The 22,080-nt window shown below is 37.5% G+C and overlaps 1 protein-coding gene across 1 annotated transcript in view; it reads left to right on the top strand.

Moving 5' to 3' along the window:
• The first annotated feature begins 3,006 nt into the window (after positions 1–3,006).
• The window catches only part of CCDC148 (coiled-coil domain containing 148), a 633,004-nt gene continuing 613,930 nt past the window's right edge, over positions 3,007–22,080 (top strand). Inside the window, exons 1-3 of the mRNA XM_053698320.1 lie at positions 3,007–3,047; positions 3,455–3,513; positions 19,907–20,028. Of these exons, the coding sequence (XP_053554295.1) occupies positions 3,459–3,513; positions 19,907–20,028 (177 nt within the window). The 5' untranslated portion in view covers positions 3,007–3,047; positions 3,455–3,458. The remainder of the gene's footprint in view (positions 3,048–3,454; positions 3,514–19,906; positions 20,029–22,080) is intronic.

Genomic DNA, 22,080 nt, shown 5'->3' with positions numbered 1-22,080 from the left:
CCGTTCTGCTCTACTGAAGCAGCTACAGCTTCCTAACTGGTATCGCGGACTGGAGGGCGTGCCTAGCATCATAGGCACTCCCCCCAGACCCAATCCCATCATTGAAATCACGCAATCGCATGTACAGTTTTTTTACTTATTTGTCTACATCAGAACTACAAATAAGTACCGGCAGAAAGGGGTTAATGCCTAACCAAATAATGGGCATAATAACATGGAGATTTTAGTATAGAGCAAACAGAGATATAAATATTTAAATTGTAGCACCAATATGGCATTTTGTTGCACCATTTATTTGGAAATGCCATCATGGAAATGTCATTAACTAACAGTCACCCAGATTACAAGTGTTGCAGTACGGCTATACCGCTGAAAAATTGGCCTTTTGCGAGCGGAATATTCAGCTCAACCTTATTACAGGCCGCAGTGGTACGGCTATAACGCTAGCATATTAACCTGTACCGAAACCCTTCATTCCGCACTCAAAAAATGGCTTTTGAGTGTGGAATATTCAGCTCACCCGTATTACAGGTTGTGCGGTTCGGCTATTCCGCTAGCGTTATGGCTTTATACCTCCATGATCCATTCCGCTAAAAAAGACTAGCAGTTATGTATTTTGCAAAAAGAAAATGTTTCACAAAACTCATAACAAAAATGTTACAAAGTACACTAACACCCATAAACTACTTATTAACCCCTAAACCACCATCCTCCCGCATCACAAATACTATATAAAACCTATTAACCCCTAATCCACCACCACCCACATCGCCAACACTAAATTAAAGTATTAACCCCTTGTTAGGTTTAGGGGTTAATAGTTTAATATAGTGTGTTGCGATGTGGGGGGCCGACGGTTTAGGGGTTAATAGGTTTATTGTAGTGTTGGAGATGTGGGGGGTTGGCGGTTTAGGGGTTATTAGTTTTATTTAGTGTCAGTGTGTGGCGGTTTAAGGGTTAATAACTTTATTTAGCGTTAAAATGTTTATTTAGTGTGGGTGGGCGGCAGTTTAGGGGTTAATAACTTTATTTAGTGTCGGAAATCCCGGGGGCGGCGGATTAGGGATTAATAGGTTTATTAAGGTGTTAGCGATGCGGGTGGGTGGCGGTTTAGGGGTTAATAAATGTATTTAGTGTCGGCGATGTCGGGGGGGGGGCAGCGGATTAGGGGTGCGATGTGGGGGGCCGACGGGGGGTTAATAGGTTTATTAAGGTGTTAGCGATGCGGGTGAGTGGCGGTTTAGGGGTTAATAAATTTATTTAGTGTCGGTGATGGCGGGGGGGGCAGCGGATTAGGGGTATTTACACTAGGGGTTAATGTTAGGGTGTTTTTACATAACCTTCTTGTCCCCATAGACATCAATGGGGATTGCGTTATAGCGATCGCCATTCCGCAATTGCAGGTGTTAGTTTTTTTCTAACACTTTTTCTCCATTGATGTCTATGGGGGAAAACGTGCACGAGCATGTCACGTCAGGACTTGGCTTTTCTGCGGTGTGGAGCTAATCACACCATATCGCACAACACAAGAAGGTTTTTCTGTAACTTGTAATGGCAGCGCTATGGAAAGTGCGGTACCGCTAAATTTTTTGCATAATTTTTAACACTTATTACCACACCTGTAAGTTATTATTATTGTGAGCTAAGTTATGTCCCTTTAAGTGTTGTGTGTGCAGGCTGACTGTTTGAAGTGGTCTTATCATTTTATAACCAGCAAAATGTAAATATACTATGGGCAAGATTAAACAGGAGGCGATCTGCAATCAAATGGGGACAGGTTCTCAACCTGTGAATCCTGTACTTTTTGCAGATTAATAAATCTTACCCTATGTGTTATTTATTTCCGTTGTATAAACAAAGTACGTTGGTGAAATCAATCCTTTTTGTCTTTTTGGGACCCTATTATTAGTGAACAACACAAAATATTTTACTGGCAAGTCTGTTTAAAGGACATGCTTTTGTTAAAAAAAATGTATACTTGCCACATTGCTCCATAGAGGTGACAAAAAGCAATTTCTGTAATATGGTTCTCCTTAAAAATGCTTCAAATGCCCTAAACCAGATGTGATTGCATTGAGCAGTGAACAAAATCATGTACAGCTAGACTTAATTAGCCTTAATTAAAGGGACAGTTTACTCAAAATGTTTCTCCCCTTTTATTTGTTCCCAATGATCCACTTTACCTACCGTAGAGTATTAAATTGTTTACAAGTATTTCCATTTCCCTTATATTAGCATTTGAAATAGTTGATTTAGCCTGTGGTATCCCCACCCATCCTGAAAGTTTTTGGCCTCAAGGTTAACACAGCCAGTAGAAGAAATTACACTCCCAGTGAGTTATAGAAGAGATAAACTAATAAAATGTTAATTTTCCATTGATCTCTCCAAGTATTGGTGATTGGTTTATGGACAGATATAAGATAAAGAAGCAAGTATATGTATACAGTATGATAATGTAATGAGATCTGATTATACCTACAAGCTCAACCCATTTTATTAGGTTGTGGCTTCAAAACACAAAATCAGCTAATTCATATACACAAATAAGCCTTAAAAAGCAAATCTCATACATGTTATACTTTGCAGATGGTAAAAAAAAAGTAATTGGAAACACATTAAGGGAAAAACAATTTTATAGTATACTATCCCTTTAAGGGAGGCAAGATAAAGATACTCACAAGGGTTTTAAAGTAGTTTTGCAAGTCATTAAATAAAGTGACAGGTTTAAACATGTTTTAAAATATTTGCTTTTTGTATATGTATATATATATATATATATCTAATAGTATAATAAATGCACTATGAGCACAAATCCTGTTTACTAATTTGAGCAGTAATTACATTGTACTTTACTGCTGCTTATGTTATGTTAAATATCAAGTTTAGCTGAGACACTAGTAGCCACACTACCCTTTAACCCTCCCTTTCATGCTAACCTGTTGTCCCTAGCAACGGGGCGTGACTATGATCACTAAGAGACCATAGTAACAAAACGCTGGAAGCACAAGCTGTAGCAGAAGCAAAAAAAGCCAAATATCTCCCTAAATGTAAGCAAAGCTAAACACCAATAGCATTTCCAAATCTGGAACTATCATAACTGCATCAGGTTTATATCTTAGATAAATGGGAGAAGAAAATACTGAACAGTGAATTATTTGCTCTTCGCACAGGTTTTTATAGTCTAAAATCTAGATCTGCCACAGTATTACAGCCATAGCAAAGCTGCCAAATTGCTAAATGTATTGCCCAAGCTCACATTTTATATATATATATATATATATAAACATTTTGCTAGCGCATAAAGATTGTGTAATTTGCATTTCAGTATTCTGTCTGGTTCCTAAATTTGAAATGTATTATGTATTTATCATCTACTGATAGAATCTAATGCAAATGGTGATAAAAATCTATGCTGTTGCTTGATCTTACATATTTATTCTTTCTCTGTTTATAGAGCCATGACTGGAAGAGATTTAAGAGGCTTTGTAACATCTCCAAAAACAGGAGGCATAAGTATGTTTTTTTGTGTTATATTTTTACTATTATGTAATTTTTTGTTTGAATGTTAAAGGGACACTGTACCCAAATTTTTTCTTTTGTGATTCAGATAGAGCATGACATTTTAAGCAACTTTTTAATTTACTCCTATTATCAAATTTTCATAATTCTCTTGGTATCTTTATTTGAAATGCAAGAATGTAAGGTTAAATGCCGGCCCATTTTTGGTGAACAACCTAGGTTGTCCTTGCTGATTGGTGGATAAATTCATCCACCAATCAAAAACCGCTGTCCAGAGTTCTGAACCAAGAATAAAGCTTAGATGCCTTTTTTTTCAAATGAAGATATCAAGAGAATGAAGAAACATTGATGATAGGAGTAAATTAGAAAGTTGCTTAAAATTGCATGCTCTATCAACCCACAAAAGAAAAAAATTGGGTTCAGTGTCCCTTTAAAGGGACACTGAACCTAAAAAATGTATTTCATGATTCAGATAGAGCATGTAATTTTAAGCAACTTTCTAATTTACTCCTATTATCAATGTTTCTTTGTTCTCTTGCTATCTTTATATAAAAAAGAAGGCATCTAAGCTTTTCTCTTGGTTCAGAACTCTGGACAGCAGTTTTTGATTGGTAGATTAATTCATCCACCAATCAGCAAGGACAACCTAGGTTGTTCACCAAAAATGGGCCGGCATCTAAACTTACATTCTTGCATTTCAAATAAAGATTCCAAGAGAATAAGAAAATGTGATAATAGGAGTAAATTAGAAAGTTGCTTAAAATTTCATGCTCTATCTGAATCACAAAAGAAAAAATTTGGGTTCAGTGTCCCTTTAAGTAGATTTACAGTAATAGACAGACAGTTTACAGATATTGAGCAGTAGATCACTGCCATCTCCACAGGCCTCAACAGATTTAAAGGGACAGTCAACACCAGAGTTTTTATTATTTAAAAAGATAGATAATCCCTTTATTAATAATTCCCCAGTTTTGCATAGCCAAAATTGTTATATTAATATACTTTTTACCTCTTTGATTACCTTGTATCTAAGCATCTGCAGACTGCCCCCTTATTTCAGTTCTTTTGACAGACTTGTATTTAAGCCAATCAGTGCTGGCTCTTAGGTAACTCCACAGGCGTGCACACAATGCTATCTTTATGCCTTACATGAACTAACACCCTCTAGTTGTGAAAAAAAAATCAAAATGCATTCAGATAAGAAATTAGCATATGAGCGTACCTGGGTTAAGCTTTCAACTAAGAATACCAAGAGAACAAAGCAAAATTGATGATAAAAGTAAATTGGAAAGTTGTTTAAAATTGCATGCCCTAGCTGAATCATGAAAGTTTATTTTTGACTAGACTGTCCCTTTAAAGGGACATAAATAGCATTAATAAAATGCTCTAATGCACTATTTTTTTATTATTATTGCACTATTACTTTCAAAAAGTACATGTTTAACCATAGTTGCCAACTGTCCCATTTTTCCTGGGACAGTCCTGTTTTTGGCTCCCTGTCCCTGCCTTTTAAGCTTGTCCCTTCTTCAATTCAATCTGTATATAGTTTATGAATATTGTGTATAGTGTAGTTCTTCCACCACAAAGGTTGCTATTGCATTAGTCTTTTTTTCTGTAGTTTTCTTTACCTGTTGCCTTCTGTTACACTGAAGTTTAGCAGTGTGAGGCCAGGTGTTAGGTAAGGGAAAGCCATGATATGAGATATATAATACCTGGGTGGGTAGGAGGCAAGAGGGTGATAAACTAAGGTGGTTCAATAGTGTTGCACAATATGAAACATCTTTAATTTCCCTCATGTATATACTGAGGCTTTGCTTAGCAGGGGCTTAAAGGGACATAATACACCCAAAAAATATGAGCTATTTAAATAAAGCACTCAAAGAAGATACAGTTTGTTATTGACATATATTATACATTTTTCTTCTAAAGTGCCTAAAAATGATGATAAAGTTTACATTGCTCTGACTATATTTGAATACGTCCGTAATACCCACTAGCTACAGACAAATACTTTTTTCCCTCAGTCCCTAGCTAGTCCTTACAGACAGCCCCCATGCTAGAGCTGTCTGTGTAATGTTCAATCCACTCACCTCGCACTTTACCAACACAGTTTTACAGAAAACACAACAAGATTCAACTCTGATCCTACACCAGGGATAGGCACAGACAAAGGCTGTGGCGGACATTTTCCAAAGTACAGACCTTAGTGAAGGACACCAAGGTATATTTGAAATAAAAAACATTATTTTATAGTGTTTAGTGTTATTATACTGATGCAGACACCACTGATCCTTTAACCAGCCCTCTTCTGGCTATACCCATGAGCCAGTGTCACTACTGTGTCATTTTATAGTGCTTGGTGTTATTATACTGATGTAGATACCACTGATCCTATAACCAGCCCTCCTCTGGCTATACCCATAAGCCAGTGTAACTACTGTGTCATTATATAGTGCTGGGTGTTATTATACTGATGCAGATACCACGGATCCTATAACCAGCCCTCCTCTGGCTATACCCATAAGCCAGTGTCACTACTGTGTCTTTGTATAGTGTTTGGTGTTATTATACAGATGCAGATACCACTGACCCTATAACCAGGCCTTGATTGGCTATACGCATGTGCCAGTGTCACTACTGTGTCTTTGTATAGAGCTGGGTGTTATTATACAGATGCAGATACACATCCAGTATTTCACTCAGGCTTTTTTTATTCCATAACTTATCACCCAATATCGCTAGCAGTCTCTTGACAAGCCACTAACTTCACACAACATATTTTTTTTTATTCCTATTATTTAATCAGAAAGAAAAGATATACTAAGGTTGTGGCGGACACTGCAAGGTCTAGTCACGGACACCAGTGTCCGTGTATGGACACCTTGCCTATCCCTGTCCTACACCATGAGTCTGACCAGTCAGATCAAGACTTTAATTGCATAAAAGCGCTCTACTGTATATAGTCAGAATACTGACACGGTTGGCCCACTCCCGTTACAGACATCACCGATCCAGCTTGTCTATACAACAACTCTGGAAGTTTAGCCCCATCAATACAATAGTATGGAAAAAACTCCATTGTAGATAGCAGCACCTCCGGTCTCTGTATGTAGTTGGCGTTCTCAACATAGCACCCCCCCACTTACACCTGGTGTAACAGGCTCAGCTGCATAATCAGCATTGAAGGCAGACGCCGCTTGCTCCTTTATGCTGGTACGCGGTCTATCACACTTATAGACTGCCGCTCCAGTGACTGTCTGTCCTCTCACTCCGGATCTGATTGTGATTGGCCGCTGCTCGCTATTGAATCTTTGCTTCATTTTTTTCCCTTCTAATTAGAGTACTTGATGCCAATGTTTTACTGCATTGTTTGAGGGATGGACAACTGTGGATAGTTGGCTGGAATATATGTTATGTAAATGAGATTTATACATATTATAAACTGCTTAGTACTGGCATATGCAGTACATTCTATTTACATACTAGAATTAGAATTGAATTAAATGCTCAGAGGGCAAATGGTTACTAGGAATTGGCGTGAGTGTAAAAAGCAGCTGTAGTGTCTGCTAAAGTATTCTGACTATATAAAGTAGAGCGCTTTTATGCAATTAAAGTCTTGATCTGACTGGTCAGACTCATGGTGTAGGATCAGAGTTGAATCTTGTTGTGTTTTCTGTAAAACTGTGTTGGTAAAGTGCGAGGTGAGTGGCTTGAACATTACACAGACAGCTCTAGCATGGGGGCTGTCTGTAAGGACTAGTTAGGGACTGAGGGAAAAAAGTCTTTGTCTGTAGCTAGTGGGTATTACGGACGTATTCAAATATAGTCAGAGCAATGTAAACTTTATCATCATTTTTAGGCACTTTAGAAGCAAAATTGATAATACATGTCAATAACAAACTTTATCTTCTTTGAGTGCTTTATTTCAATAGCCCATATTTTTTCGGGTGTATAATGTCCCTTTAAAGGGATATGAAAGACATTTTTTTTTCTTTCATGATTCAGATAGAGCATACCATTTTGAGCAACTTTTTGCTTTAGCACCTGGGTAGTACTTGATGATTGGTTGGTAAATGTAGCCACCAATCATCAAGCGCTACCCAGGGTACTGAACCAAAAATGGGCTGGCTCTTAAGCTGCAAAGGAGAATGGTTTTATAATGCTGGCACTAGTATACTATGGGTGTTAGGGAATAATGGATTAATAGTCCGGTGCTAATAATAACTGATTTAAGAACAAAGAGTTGGAAAAGATCCAACCAAAGTGGGGTTTTGTTAAGCACTCTTCCCTATTAAAGGAGTAATAATAATTAATTAAAATCTATATACTTTAATAATTCTTCTTAAAAAAGAGAATCACTATTTTCCATGTAAACAACAAGTCAAAGATACTCTAATAATAAAATCTACAATCACCCGCCTGTTTCCTGGCTGATATCAGCAGCCGTCGGCATCAGGTGTCAGGGGTGAAAGACATACAAAGTAATATATATAGTAACAAACGCATTTCGCCTGTCTAAGCAGCCTTTGTCAATGTTTAGAATCTAACAAGCCGAAGCCCGGGTGCCACCATGTCTTATACACTATCAAGTTACGATAATCAGCCAATTGGAGCCTGTCTGGCCATCCGACGCCCATCTATTTACCAATCATGACTTAGAAGCTGCTCACCCAATCAGTATTGGCATTCGCCAGACCAGCTCCCTCATGTGGCAAACCACAAGTGCTTGTCCATCCTAGGGGCGTATACACACAGCTCACAGCTGAATGATTGGTGGATGACGTTAGGCCAGGGGCGGTCTCCATATGTTGTAAACATAAACAGTATAAGTCACAAACTAATACTAGATCTCATCGTATTGTATCTAGCACATTATACAAGAAATGTCATATGGGCTCTATACTGGCATATCACTAAATATCTTTTGTGCGTGATATAAATGCGATACAGTGGCATATATGGATTACTTATGTTCCGTTATTCGGATATGGTAATTTACATCTGTGATTCATATGCGATCTCATGCATCATTAAAGGTACCCGATTTAACATATAAAAGTGTGATTATCGCCATATGAGCTGTGCTAGGGTAAAGAGGATCAGTAGTTGTAGTGATACGTCAGTGACCCTGTATGTGGTCCATGATCATTGGTTTACGAACAAAGTCGCTCCTTTAGAGTCTAGACTATAAAGTTACTCTGAATTTTAGTCCATATATTGCATATTAATTCATATCACGTTTCTATGTGATTTGTTATTCTGCATTTTATCTGGCTATCTAAGTACATTTATATTGGCTCTATGTTCACATAAGGGTGTATTGTGTATCTGAGACACCCATTACGTATTATATAGGTAGGAGCTAGTTTCAGTTTCCCAATGTTCATTAATTAATGTTGTACTGATATGTTAGTTAGTGTATAATAGGCAGCCCTATTATGTGGTAATTAATAATTTGTTCAAAGTAAATGTATCAACCTCATAATGAAAAATAATAACATCATTCACATATAATACCATAAATAGAACCTCCAATCACACCCTAATGAGATATGTGATCATATATATCGTTTATGATTCTGCTTCTGAAGATACATTAATCTTTACATAACTTCTGCCAGTATTGTATGACATATACAGTTAAAAATAACAATTATTCAATCTAATGGATATTGTTTGCAGATTTAGTAATGACAGTGTTATAGGTGTTCTACCATAAGGTATCATATCTCAGAGTATCAAATCTTTAAATACTGGGATATTATGGAGTACATTGGTAAGATAATGATTAATTGCCACAAAAAAGACACAATTTAGGGAGAATATTGATAGACAAGGGCAGTATAACTTTAGTGAGGTTGTATGAAATTATAGAAATATGCAATAGTTATTTGCTTTGTTCATGCCATTGGGCAGGACAGTATTTATCTTATAAATCCAATGAGTCTCCTTTTGAAGTAGGATTTTTTCACAATTTCCTCTTATACCTGACTTTAATTGTTTCAGTCCCCAGCATTTAAAGGTTAGGGGTTTACCAGTATGGTATTTGAGAAAGTGTCTAGCAACACTTGTAATTTGTTTATCCTTCTCAAGATCTTTCTGGGCATTACGTTTATTACTGAGATGCTCAGTAATTCTGGTACCCAACTTGCGGGTGGTCATGCCAATATAGTAAATGTTACATGAGCATGAAAGACAGTATATTACGTTAATACTTTGACAATTAATATGTGTTTTGATTTGCCAAGTTTTGTCAAATCTGTCTTTATCCCTTTCTTGTTTTACCATATATTGGCAGACTTTGTAGTGTCCGCAGGGGATAGAACCTTTGTAGATAGGCGCTTTTTTGGCTTGTCTACTAAAGTGACTGGAAGTCAGATTGTCAGTGAGGTTTCTAGCCCTTCTGAATGTAAAAAAAGGCATATCGGATAGTATTTCTTGTAGTTTCTCATCACTTTTCAAAATGTGCCAGTGATTCCGAACTATATTGGCATGACCACCCGCAAGTTGGGTACCAGAATTACTGAGCATCTAAGAAATTAGCATATGAACCTCCTAGGTTTAGCATTTAACTAAGAATACCAAGAGAACAAAGCAAAATTGGTGATAAAAGTAAATTGGAAAGTTGTTTAAAATTGCATGCCCTATTTGAAACATGAAAGTTTTTTTTGGATTTGACTGTCCCTTTAACAAAACCTCACTTTGGTTGGACCTTTCCCAACTCTTTGTTCTCAAATCTGGCTCTTAAGCTTACATTCCTGCTTTTTCAAATGAAGATACCAAGAGAATGAAGAAAAATTGAAAATATGAATAAATAATAAAGTTGCTCAAAAGTTTAATTTAGACTAGACTATATTTTTAAGTAGATGAAAATATGTTAAAGCATATTTATGCAATATTCATTTTTAATAAAGTGTTATAGTGTATATTTACTGTAAGTATTTGAAATTCCAATGTTCTACGTATTCTAAATAGATATTCCTATAAATAGCTATACCTTTATATAATCATATATATATATATATATATATATATATATATATATATACACATTTAGGTTTTATATATATATATATATATATTGTACCAAAATACCATCAGAGATATATCAAAATATGTATTTATGAGCAAATTAGAATATGTGATTAGGGTTGCGCAAGAGTGGGGTGTTATATTTTTTCCCCCCACTTTTTTTTCTCCATTGACTTCTATGGGGGAATACGTGAACGCGCACGCAATATTCTAAGTTTGGCTTTTTGCGCGAGAGCAAAAACAGATTACTTTCAACTTGTAATTTGAGTGCAAACCGACGAGCGCAAAAAGCTGACTTCTAACGCAATTAATGCTCAAGTGGAAGCGTTAATTTGCGCTCCACACATAGGGGCATATTTAACAATGTGCGAGCGGACAGGATACGAAGTAGCGTATCATGTCCGCCGCACATCGATAAATGCCGACAGCATTTATCATTGTATCAGCAGTTCTTGTGCACTGCTGATGCAATGCCGGCCCCTGCAGATTTGCGGCCAATCAGCCGCTAGCAGGGGGTGTCAATCAACCCAATCATATTCGATCGGGTTGAATTCTGTCCGCCGCCTCAGAGCAGGTGGACAAGTTATGGAGCAGCGATCTTTAGAACGCTGCTTCATAACTTCTGTTTCCGGCGAGCCTTCAGGGGTATCAGGTTCCATATGGAGCTTGATAAATATGCCCCATAATCTGGCCTTTTACCAGCAATCATAAAAACGGTCACTGTTAAGTGTGGATCTAAAACATAAGAGCTACAATTGTAAAAGTAAAAAATATTTCACATCACTACAATTATTAACAAGAAATACACAAATTGCAAGTAATCACACTAACAAAGCAAAGCCATAGGGTGTTTCTCAACGTGAATAACTGTTTACCTTATAAATCTCATAACAATTAGAATTGTAACTTACAATATACTTGAGATCTATAGAAATTGCTTTATACAGCACATATAAAAAGATCAGTAAAATGATTTAGTTATTGGTTTGTTGGCAAAATGAAGTTGAATGCTATTGATTTACTGCTACAATTCATTAAAGGATCTGTCCCTGAAGTCTGCTACACGATCGAAATTTGCAGTAAGTATAAAATAATAATGTAACAGTCTTCTTTAATTGCTCCACTCAGTCTCACACCAAACCTTGAATGTTATGATGTAATTAACATCCTAGTTATGCTCATAGAACTGAGGGAGACCACAGGGGGTCTGGAAGCAAAGATATAAATGTAACTAAAGATATATACACTGACCTAATGTTCAGTTTGGTTATCAAAAGGTAATAAAGTCTGAGAGAGGTTTTGTGGAGCAACTAGGAAATAGACTCCCAAAGATATTCTGTGAACTTGTCCTTGATATCACAGTACAAATGAAACAATGCTGAGAGTATTACATACATTGATTATGGTTACGGACTTTAGTAAACATAGTGCTTAAGGAATTTGCAACAAGTGAGATACAGCTGAGATTGGAGCAAGACAGCGTTATGCGTACATAGGCCTGAAGCAGGGTGTGACAGTTCAGCAGAGGTACAGGAACCTTACAGATAAGCAGGCAAGGAGTGCAAGGACAGTTCGTACCAGAGCTGAGTATGAGATTGACATTAAGCAGAGATAATGTTAGCCGTTTGCACAGTTCCGTACAGTTGTGGAGGAGTCATTATAATTGCCTGCTGCCTGGAGTCTGCGGTGGCGTCACATGCTACGGCGTGTGAGTGTATACACTGCCCAGCAAGGATCAGAGATTGTTACAATTGTTACAGCAGGAACCCAACTGTGCTGCATGGAAGCAAACTTATGATAGTTAGTACAAAAGATATTCTTGAGCACGTAGCGTTCTGATACAATGTAACCAGAGATTATCGAATAAAGCTAGGAGAGCACAGACAGGCTGTCGAGTATCCTAGTAGATCAAATTACCTAGCAAGGCATAACGGGTTGTTCAAGTTTAAATAGAGGTTTATGGTCATGTGACAGGAACTCTTAAAGGAGAAGAATACAATAGCATGCAATTTGAAACCATGTTCCTGACAGTATACCCCCTTCAAGGAGCCGCCCCTTAGATCTAAGGCTTCGGGCGGTCCGGATGGCGGCGATGAAAAAGGGATATAAGTCTAGGGGCCGACAGGTTGGTGGATGGTTCCCAAGAATCCTCTTCTGATCCATAACCCTTCCAACGAACAAGGTACTGCAAGAAATGATGGTGATATCTGGAATCCAGAACTTCAGCAACCTCATAAGAATTATCATCCTGAAAAGCAATTGGTTCAGGGTTTGAGTGAGATGACGGTCTTACAGGTGTATAGGGTTTGACAAGGGAGACATGGAAAGTAGGATGTATCCGGTATGAGGATGGTAAGTCCAGAGTAACTGCGTTGGTGTTGATGACTCTAGAAATACGGAATGGGCCTACGAATAAACTACCAAGTTTTTTACTTGGAATCTGTAGTCTAAGGTGTTTAGAAGAAGAGAGCCAAACCATATCTCCGGTTTTATACTCCGGTGGTTTAGATCTTCTCAAATTCTAGTAATGTTTCTGTTTGTTTTGAGCTTGTTTTAGGGTTTCCTGAAGGTACTTAAATGCTTGAGCAATTGTATTTATGGTGTCATTATCCAAAGGTGATACTGTGTCATCTCTATGAAGCAGATGATAGGAAGGATGGAAGCCATAATTTATATAGAAAGGAGATAAGTTGGTAGAGGTATTAATGGTATTATTGTATGAGAACTCTGCAGTTGGTAAAAGAGTGGTCCAATTGTCTTGTTGGCAGGTACAGTAACAGCGCAGGTATTGCTCCAGAGTTTGATTCGTCCTCACTGTGTTTCCGTTTGACTGCGGGTGGTACGCAGAACTCAAATTCCTGTCGATGTGTAGGGTTTTACAGAGTTGAGTCCAAAATTTAGAGGTGAACTGTGTACCCCTGTCAGTCGTAATAGAATCAGGGAGACAATGTAAACATACAATATGTTTCAAGAATAGGTCAGCTGTTTCTGAAGCGGTTGGAAGACCATGATAGGGAATAAAATGGGCCATCTTTGAAAATATGGTGTTGTTGTTCGAGGATGAAGGCAGATCTACTATAAAGTGCATTGCGATGTGCTGCCATGGTCTATCAGCAATTGGGAGAGAGAGAAGATAACCATATGGGTGTCTGCGGAGAGGTTTACATTGGGAACAGGTGCTACAAGTCTTTATGTAGCGTTTGACGCTTTGTACTAATTCAGGACACCAGAAATCTCTTTGAATGAAATCCATGGTTTTACGAAAACCTGGGTGCCCTGAAAGAGGTGTATCATGTGTGGTACAGAGTATTTCATCTCTGAGAGCACTAGGAACATACAGCTTCTGTCCATGGTAGAATAGGCCATTGGATCCTTTACATAATCTGGGATCTTTAATTTATGTGTCGTTTAATTGATGTGTCTTGGACCATACCATACCTAGAGAGAGCATCAGCTTTGGCGTTTTTGGTAGCAGGTTGATAAGTGATCGAGAAATCAAATCTTGTAAAGAAGAGACTCCAACGCACCTGACGTGCGGACAATGACTTGTTGGTTTTCAAATACTGTAGATTCCTATGATCGATATAGATGATGATCGGGTACTTAGCTCCTTCGAGGAGATGTCTCCAAAATTCAAGCGCTGCCTTAATTTCCAAAAGCTCCTTTTCTCCTACAGGATAGTTTAATTCAGGAGGATTCATTATTCTTGAATAGAAGGCTACAAGATGTAGAAGTTCATCAAATGGATTTCTTTGCAATAAAACTGCACCTATGGCGAAGTCTGAAGCGTCAACCTCCAATATGTACTGTTTAGTGGGGTCTGGGAACTGTAGGATAGGGGCAGTACTGAACTTGGCCTTAAGTAGGTTAAATGAGAGATCGGCTTGTGGAGTCCAACAGAACTTAGAAGATTTTCGGGTAAGGGTAATGAGAGGTTTAACTATAGCTGAAAAATTTTGTATGAACTTCCTATAGAAATTCAAGAAACCTAAAAACCTCTGAACATCCTTTTTAGTAGATGGGATAGGCCATTTGGTGATAGCATCCACCTTGTTAGTTTCCATGCGGATACCAGTTGGAGAAATATGGTAGCCAAGAAAAGAAATAGAATCAGTATAGATGGTTCAGTCTGAGTCTCTGGAGAACAGTTCTAACATGTGAAATATGGTTCTCTATAGTGTCTTAGTATATAATGATATCGTCCAGATAAATGACGATACAGGTGTCAAGAAGGTCTTTGAACAAATCATTAATAAAGTACTGGAATGTCGCTGGGGCATTGCATAGGCCAAACGGCATTACGGTGTATTCAAATAAACTGTAGCTGGTTTGGAATGCCGTCAGCCATTCATCACCTTTCCTAATTCTAATTAGGTTATATGCACCTCGTAAATCAAGTTTGGTGTATATTGTTGTCCCCTGTAAGCGTTCAATCAATTCTGGTATAAGAGGTAGGGGGTATCTATTTTTTATGGTGCATTTGTTCAGCTGCCTGTAGTCGATAATGCGTCTGAGGCTATTGTCCTTATTCCTCACAAAGAAGATACCTGCCCCAGCTGCAGATGTAGATGGGTGGATAAAACCTTTATCAAGGTTTTCACACAGGTATTCTTTAAGATGAATAAGTTCAGGTTTGGATAAAGGGTAGATATGCCTGTAAGGTATCTATGGGACATCAAATTCTCTATGGGGAGGTAGTGTTTGTGCCTTTTTTTGGTCGAATACATCAGTAAAGTCAGAGTAGGTATGTGGAAGTTGTTGTATGTCTATCTGTAAAATCGACCGGGCAGGTAAACAGTATGTGTTACAGTATTGTGAGTCAAAAAAGATAGAACCTTTCTGCCAGAGAATAGTGGGCTGATGTCTTTTCAACCAATTTAACTCCAAAATAAGGGGAAATAAGGGGGAATGAATAACCTCAAAAGTACAAGTTTCGATATGACCTGTAGAAAACCTAACTGTCAACGGATACGTATGATGTGTTATTGGACCAGAATCTATTAAAGAACCATCCACCACACGTATAGCTAGTGATTTGTGCTTTTTTATTAATGGTACTTTATAAGTGTGAGCAAAAGTGAAGTCGATGAAATTACTGGTAGCTCCTGAGTCAATCACGACCTGGGTGGGTATTGCTTGGTGATCCCACTGTAGGGAAACGGAGTAAAATGAGAAGTGTGTGGAAGGGCATAATGGTTATGAAGTAACTTAAAATCCTTACCCTTTTTTGATTTAAGTAAGAGGGGACACTCTTTTACACCATGGTCCTTTCCGGCACAGTAGAGACAGAGGTTATATAACCTTCGCCGTAACTTTTCCTCAGGTTTGAGGGGGCCTCTGACGAAGGCAATATCCATGGGTCCATCCTGAGATTTTAGTGGGGATGAAGATGTGGAAGGACAGAATTTTCTGTATGTGTGCTCAGTTACACCCTTCTCTGATTTCCTCTCCCTGAGGCGGCAATCAATTGAAATTGTTAGAGTCATAAGAACCTCTAGATTGTCTGGAATCACTACACATGCAAGCTCATCCTTTAGGGAATCTGAGAGTCCAATCCGGAATTGGTTCCTGAGAGCTGGAGTATTCCAAAGTGTGTCAGGGACACTCTCTTCAACAGGGCGTCTACCTTGTTTGAGGTTTCTGATTGCAGTCTCTGCAGTGCCTTGTTGGTTGTGGTCTTCGTATAGCAACAACATGGCATTGAAGAAAGACTCAAGTGAGTCAAGAATAGGGTCGTTGTTCTCATAGTAGGTGTTGGCCCAGCTTTTTGGTTCTCCTTTCAAATAAGATATCACTGTTAATACCTTTTTATTTTTTCAGTGGGATAGCTTCGAGGTTTGAGCGAAAAATAAAGATTACATGAATTCCTAAATTCACGAAACTGAGATCTGTCTCCAGTGATTTTTTTCTGGTGGGCATAATTGGGGTTCAGGAGGTATAACTTCCAGTGTAGGAGTCTTGGTTGTAGTATGTTCACGGATGTATTTCCGTAGCTCCTGGTTCTCTGTTTGCATATCCCTAAGCCCTTGTATCATAAGGTCCATGTTTTGTGCCAAAGCTCCCACACGGTTTGTCAATTCAGTAATATCCATCTTATCTCTTATACAGAATATATATATAGGGAATTTCTTTTTAGGCTAGGTAATATGTAATGATATGGAAGGTTACCATGATATATATATATATATATATATATATATATATATATATATATATATATATATATATAAAATATCTTTAATTGCTCCACTCAGTCTCGCACCAAACCTTGGATGTTATGATGTAATTAACACCCTAGTTATGCTCATAGAACTGAGGGAGACCACAGGGGGTCTGGAAGCAAAGATATAAATGTAACTAAAGATATGTACACTGACCTAATGTTCAGTTTGGTTATCAAAAGGAAATAAAGTCTGAGAGAGGTTTTGTGGAGCAACTAGGAAATAGACTCCCAAAGATATTCTGTGAACTTGTCCTTGATATCACAGTACAAATGAAACAATGCTGAGAGTATTACATACATTGATTATGGTTACGGACTTTAGTAAACATAGTGCTTAAGGAATTTGCAACAAGTGAGATACAGCTGATATTGGAGCAAGACAGCGTTATGCGTGCATAGGCCTGAAGCAGGGAGTGACAGTTCAGCAGAGGTACAGGAACCTTACAGATAAGCAGGCAAGCAGTGCAAGGACAGTTCGTACAAGAACTGAGTATGAGATTGACATTAAGCAGAGATAATGTTAGCCGTTTGCACAGTACCATGCAGTTGTGGAGGAGTCATTATAATTGCCTGCTGCCTGGAAGACTGTGAGTGTATACACTGCCCAGCAAGGAACAGAGATTGTTACAATAATCCGGTGGAGCCAGGAACCCAACTGTGCTGCAGGGAAGCAAACTTATGATAGTTAGTACAAAAGATATTCTTGAGCATGTATCGTTCTGATACAATGTTACCAGAGATTATCAAATAAAGCTAGGAGAGCACAGACAGGCTGTCGAGTATCCTAGTAGATCAAATTACCTAGCAAGGTATAACGGGTTGTTCAAGTTTAGAGGTTTATCGTCATGTGACAGGAACTCTTAAAGGAGAAGAATACAATAGCATGCAATTTGAAACCATGTTCCTGACAGTTACTTACTTGGAATTCACCATATTAAACCAGCATTACCACAACAGAAATAACTTTATCGGCACACTTAGCATATGAACATGACCCTAGGCGGTTCTTGCTGGGAATGACATCCCAACAACAATTTCAAATTTGTGAAAATACTTCAGACTCACTGTTGTCATGGCCATAATATGGCTTCAAAAGTGCGGAGAGGAAGAAATCACTATAGGATGCATTATAGCACACTCTACCCAGACTAACACAGTTTGGAACAGAATGTGTTAAAACATTACTTTTATTATCAACTTAAAATATGGGCTCACAAAATGGATTAAAATGAATGGAAATGTAATGAATCTAATGTTTTACACTCCTGATAATATATTATGTATTCACTAGGCCTTAGTGTTCATAGATATCTCTTAGGAGTGTTAGTAATTGAGAGTAAGTTCTATAGTGAGAGATATGAATTATATAGACATGCCATGACTATTGGGAACTACATCACATTATAATGGCTAACATTCATGCATAAATATATGGGTATGCTAACTGATAAATCCTGTAGCATAAATACTCCAATGCCACACTGTAATAGTTAAGTCATAAATTACATAACGAATATAGTTGAGCCAATCTGCAGTGAACCACATACCAGCTGAAATTATCTCACAAGGGAATGTTATTGTGGGAGTGAAAGTAGTCTCTGTGATGATGATTGTGCGCAGGTAGAATTGCAAATAGAAGTGTAATGTAGTGCTTCAACACATGATTAGGAGGGGAAAGATCAATATGAGGTGTATTAGGTTCAAAATCCAAATACCAAAATTTGTTTTTCAATACGTATATATAGAACTGATCAAAAAGAATCCTCTTATCGAAATCAAATCAATAAATTTGAATGACTAATATTGCTTTTTTATAGATATCTATTCAAGTAGTCACATATCGATTCTTAGGGGCTGATTTATCACGGCCCGAATAGGGCTGTATACACCTGTTTCCGCGCGAGACTTACGGCTCGCCGGAAACAGGAGTTAAGAAGTAGCGGTATCCTTAACTCGTCAGCCTGCTCTGAGGCGCCGGACAGCAATCCGCCTGATTGCATACAATCGGGTTGATTGATACCCCCTGCTAGCAGCCGATTAGCAGCGAATGTGCAGGAGGCGGCATTGCACAAGCATTTCTAGCGTATGCTGTCGGCATTTATCGATGTGCGGTGGACATGATCGCTACAGTGGATCATGTCCTTTCGCACTTTCATAAATCGGCCCCTAAATCTTATTTTTAATATAGCTGTATGTCCAGTATTTATAACTTAAGCAGTTTCTATTATATTATATGTGACTGATTCATTAAAGTTTACATATCTGTATTTACATTAATGATTTAGCTGCATATAATAATATAGAAATAGGTAAATATTGAGCAACCAGTGACGCTTGAGCGAGCTTATAGTGAATTGTGCCCACTATATAGCAGCTCACATCATCTGTAAATGACTTAAATGGACTGTAAAGTCAAAAGTAAACTTTCTTGATTCAAATATAAAATGAAATTTAAAATTATTTTTCAATTTACTTCTATTGTCACATTTTCTTCATTCTTTTGGTATCCTTTGTTAAAGAGAATACCTCAGAAGGTTTAGAAGCAGCAATGCACTGGGAGCAAGCTGGTGATTGGTGGCTACACTTATATGCAGTAAAGTCAAACTTCAGTAAAGTCAAAGTGTCATATCTGTGTAGCCAACAGTCACCAACCATCTCCCAATAATGCATTGGTGCTCCTTAGCCTATTCTTCAACAAAGGATACAAAGAGAATGAAGCAAATGTAATAAAAGAAGCAAATTGAAAAGTTTAAAATTGCATGATTGGGGCCTATCTATCAAGCTCCGAATGGAGCTTGAGGGCCCGTGTTTCTGGCGAGCCTGCAGGCTCGGCAGAAAAAACAGTTATGAAGCAGCGGTCTAAAGACCACTGCTCCATAACCCTGTCCACCAGACCTTTGATAAATGGGCCTCTATATCTTAATCATGCAAATTAAATTTTGGCTTTACTCTCCTTTATGTCCATAAGCAGAAGCTACGGTTCCTACTTACATATACATGCACATATATGTATACATATATTTGTGCGTATATTGTCCTACTAAATTGTCACACCTATACCTCTATGTAATTATTAATGCAGTACATATACGTGTGAATTCTAATTTCTCTTTTTGTTATGTGTTTAAATAGGTGACTTAGTGGTTCGTATGAAAAATGGAATTGGCAGCTCAAAATATAAACCTGTTAACTATCAACAATTACGCTCAGAAACCGAAACCAAGAAATTAGCTTCTGCTAATATCCAATTAAAGGTATGATGCCTGGGTTGGCAATTTGTATTTTTTAAATGAACAGATTAAACATTGGTCTGTTTTCCAGCTGTATTTACTTTGATAAAACTTGATTTGAAATTTAAACAAATTAATCAGTGTGCTATTACGGTTCAAAAGTAAAGTAAATGGATATTTTAATAGTTACATATCACTTCTTAGAAGTATATTTTTAATTTAAAATCTGTATCCAGTTGTGCACAAGCCTTGATAAATAAAATAAAAAAATGTTTTACAAATGATTTTTACAGATTAAAATGAAAGAAGATAAGCACACACTGTTCTCAAAATGTGATGCAGAGTTATGCAGAATTTATAAGGTTATGCTTCAGAATCATTCCCTCATATTGTCTTTGTACTTGTACAATATTGTTTTGTTTGTGATTGTACCTGTTTTTACATGAGGCTGCCAGGTAGAGATATATGGTATGTTGCAGGTGCTAGCTAGCATTCTCGTAAATAGCAATAAATCTACCATTTTGCTTCAACCTCTTTGATGTTAGAGATGGCTGAAACTCATTGTGTAAAGTTCAAATGAGAAGCATTTTTCATTAAAAAGGTCAAATACTAGAACAATGATTTGAATATGGAATTTAGCTTTTTCAGGAGTAATTTGCAGAAACACTACACTATAAACAGGATTGTTGAAACATGCAAAAGCCTTTTAGTAGAAAGTATAAGAGACAAATACATTAAATGAATATATTTAATATATGATTTTGTGTAGAAAAATATTCTGACACATTTCCTGATGCTGTAAAGTACTGACCACCTTCTGAACTGTATCAGGGTTTGTGTGATTGTAATGGCCCCAATGCTCAGTCCCAGGGGCGGAACTACCATTGGTGCAGCAGGTGCAATTGCACCAGGGCCCAAGAGCTAGAAGGGACCCATAATAGCGAGTCTATACATACTGTAGGTGTGTGCAGAATGTTTACAATCCTAATGCAGGGAAGCCCTCTATTAGTGCAGGTTGTAGATACATCCCTTTGTCTATCATCTATCTATCTTTTCATATATCATCTATCTATCTGCTCATCTTTTCTTAAAATCATTATACAGAGCAGAATGTATATTAATTCTTTTTATTTCTACTGAGTTGCCATTGGGGGGGGGGCAAACAAATCTTGCACCAGGGCCCTGTGTTGAGTAGATCTGCTACTGCTCAGTCCCTCTAACACACAAGAGAACTGTAATTAAGCACTGTTGGGCTGTAGTCTTTTTTTCTTAATGAAGTTAGTCACTCAAGTGGCTTGTGTGGGGCATTAGCTATTGGGGACAACAATACGTTTATTGGGGACTGTTGATATGAGATTTCTCTCTGTGCTGAGTAGCCCTTTATACCCTGCAATTCACTGACTGTTTAGTCCCAGTTACATGTTTTGTGTTCCTTTAGACTGTTTATTCCATTACCATGGTGCTTATTAAAGGCGAGGCTCCAGTCTATATAGCTATTTAATTATACAGTCATTTTGCTTATTATTTACCATGCACCTTTTCCTTGTTTCCTTGTGTTTAGCCTCTCAGACCTTTTTCTTGCATAATAAAGTTTTGTGTTTACCATCTCCTCAACCTCCCTCTTTTATACCAATTTGACATCATATTTGTACAACAAACACTTAGATATAAATGCAATTTTTCTCATGCTCAGATTAGATGAAGGATGGAAAATATATATATATTTTGATTTGTATGGATTTCTTTACTATAATGTTATAATTCCTTCACATCCTAGCAAACAAAATCAATACATGTCTTACAAGTCTTTCCCCCATCTTTTAATGGTTTTATAGAACAACCTTTAATGTGATTGCTATTATACCTAAAGCAATGCGTCAAGATCGAGTTTCTTGTCTCTTCCCAGCAGTAATCAGTATGTAACTAGTATCTAATTACATGATTGGCCCTATTGTCTGGATTTCATGGCTGAGAATAAGTACATGCTTAAAACAAATACCTGTAGACACAATTCATCTCACACAAAGGCTTATTGTTGAGAGAACCTTAGACTGTTTTCTTTTAAGATTTTCACCT

This window comes from Bombina bombina, chromosome 1 (genome assembly GCF_027579735.1).
Source record: "Bombina bombina isolate aBomBom1 chromosome 1, aBomBom1.pri, whole genome shotgun sequence".
In the NCBI taxonomy this organism is placed as follows: Eukaryota; Metazoa; Chordata; class Amphibia; order Anura; family Bombinatoridae; genus Bombina; species Bombina bombina.
This window is presented reverse-complemented; position numbering and strand designations above follow the sequence as displayed.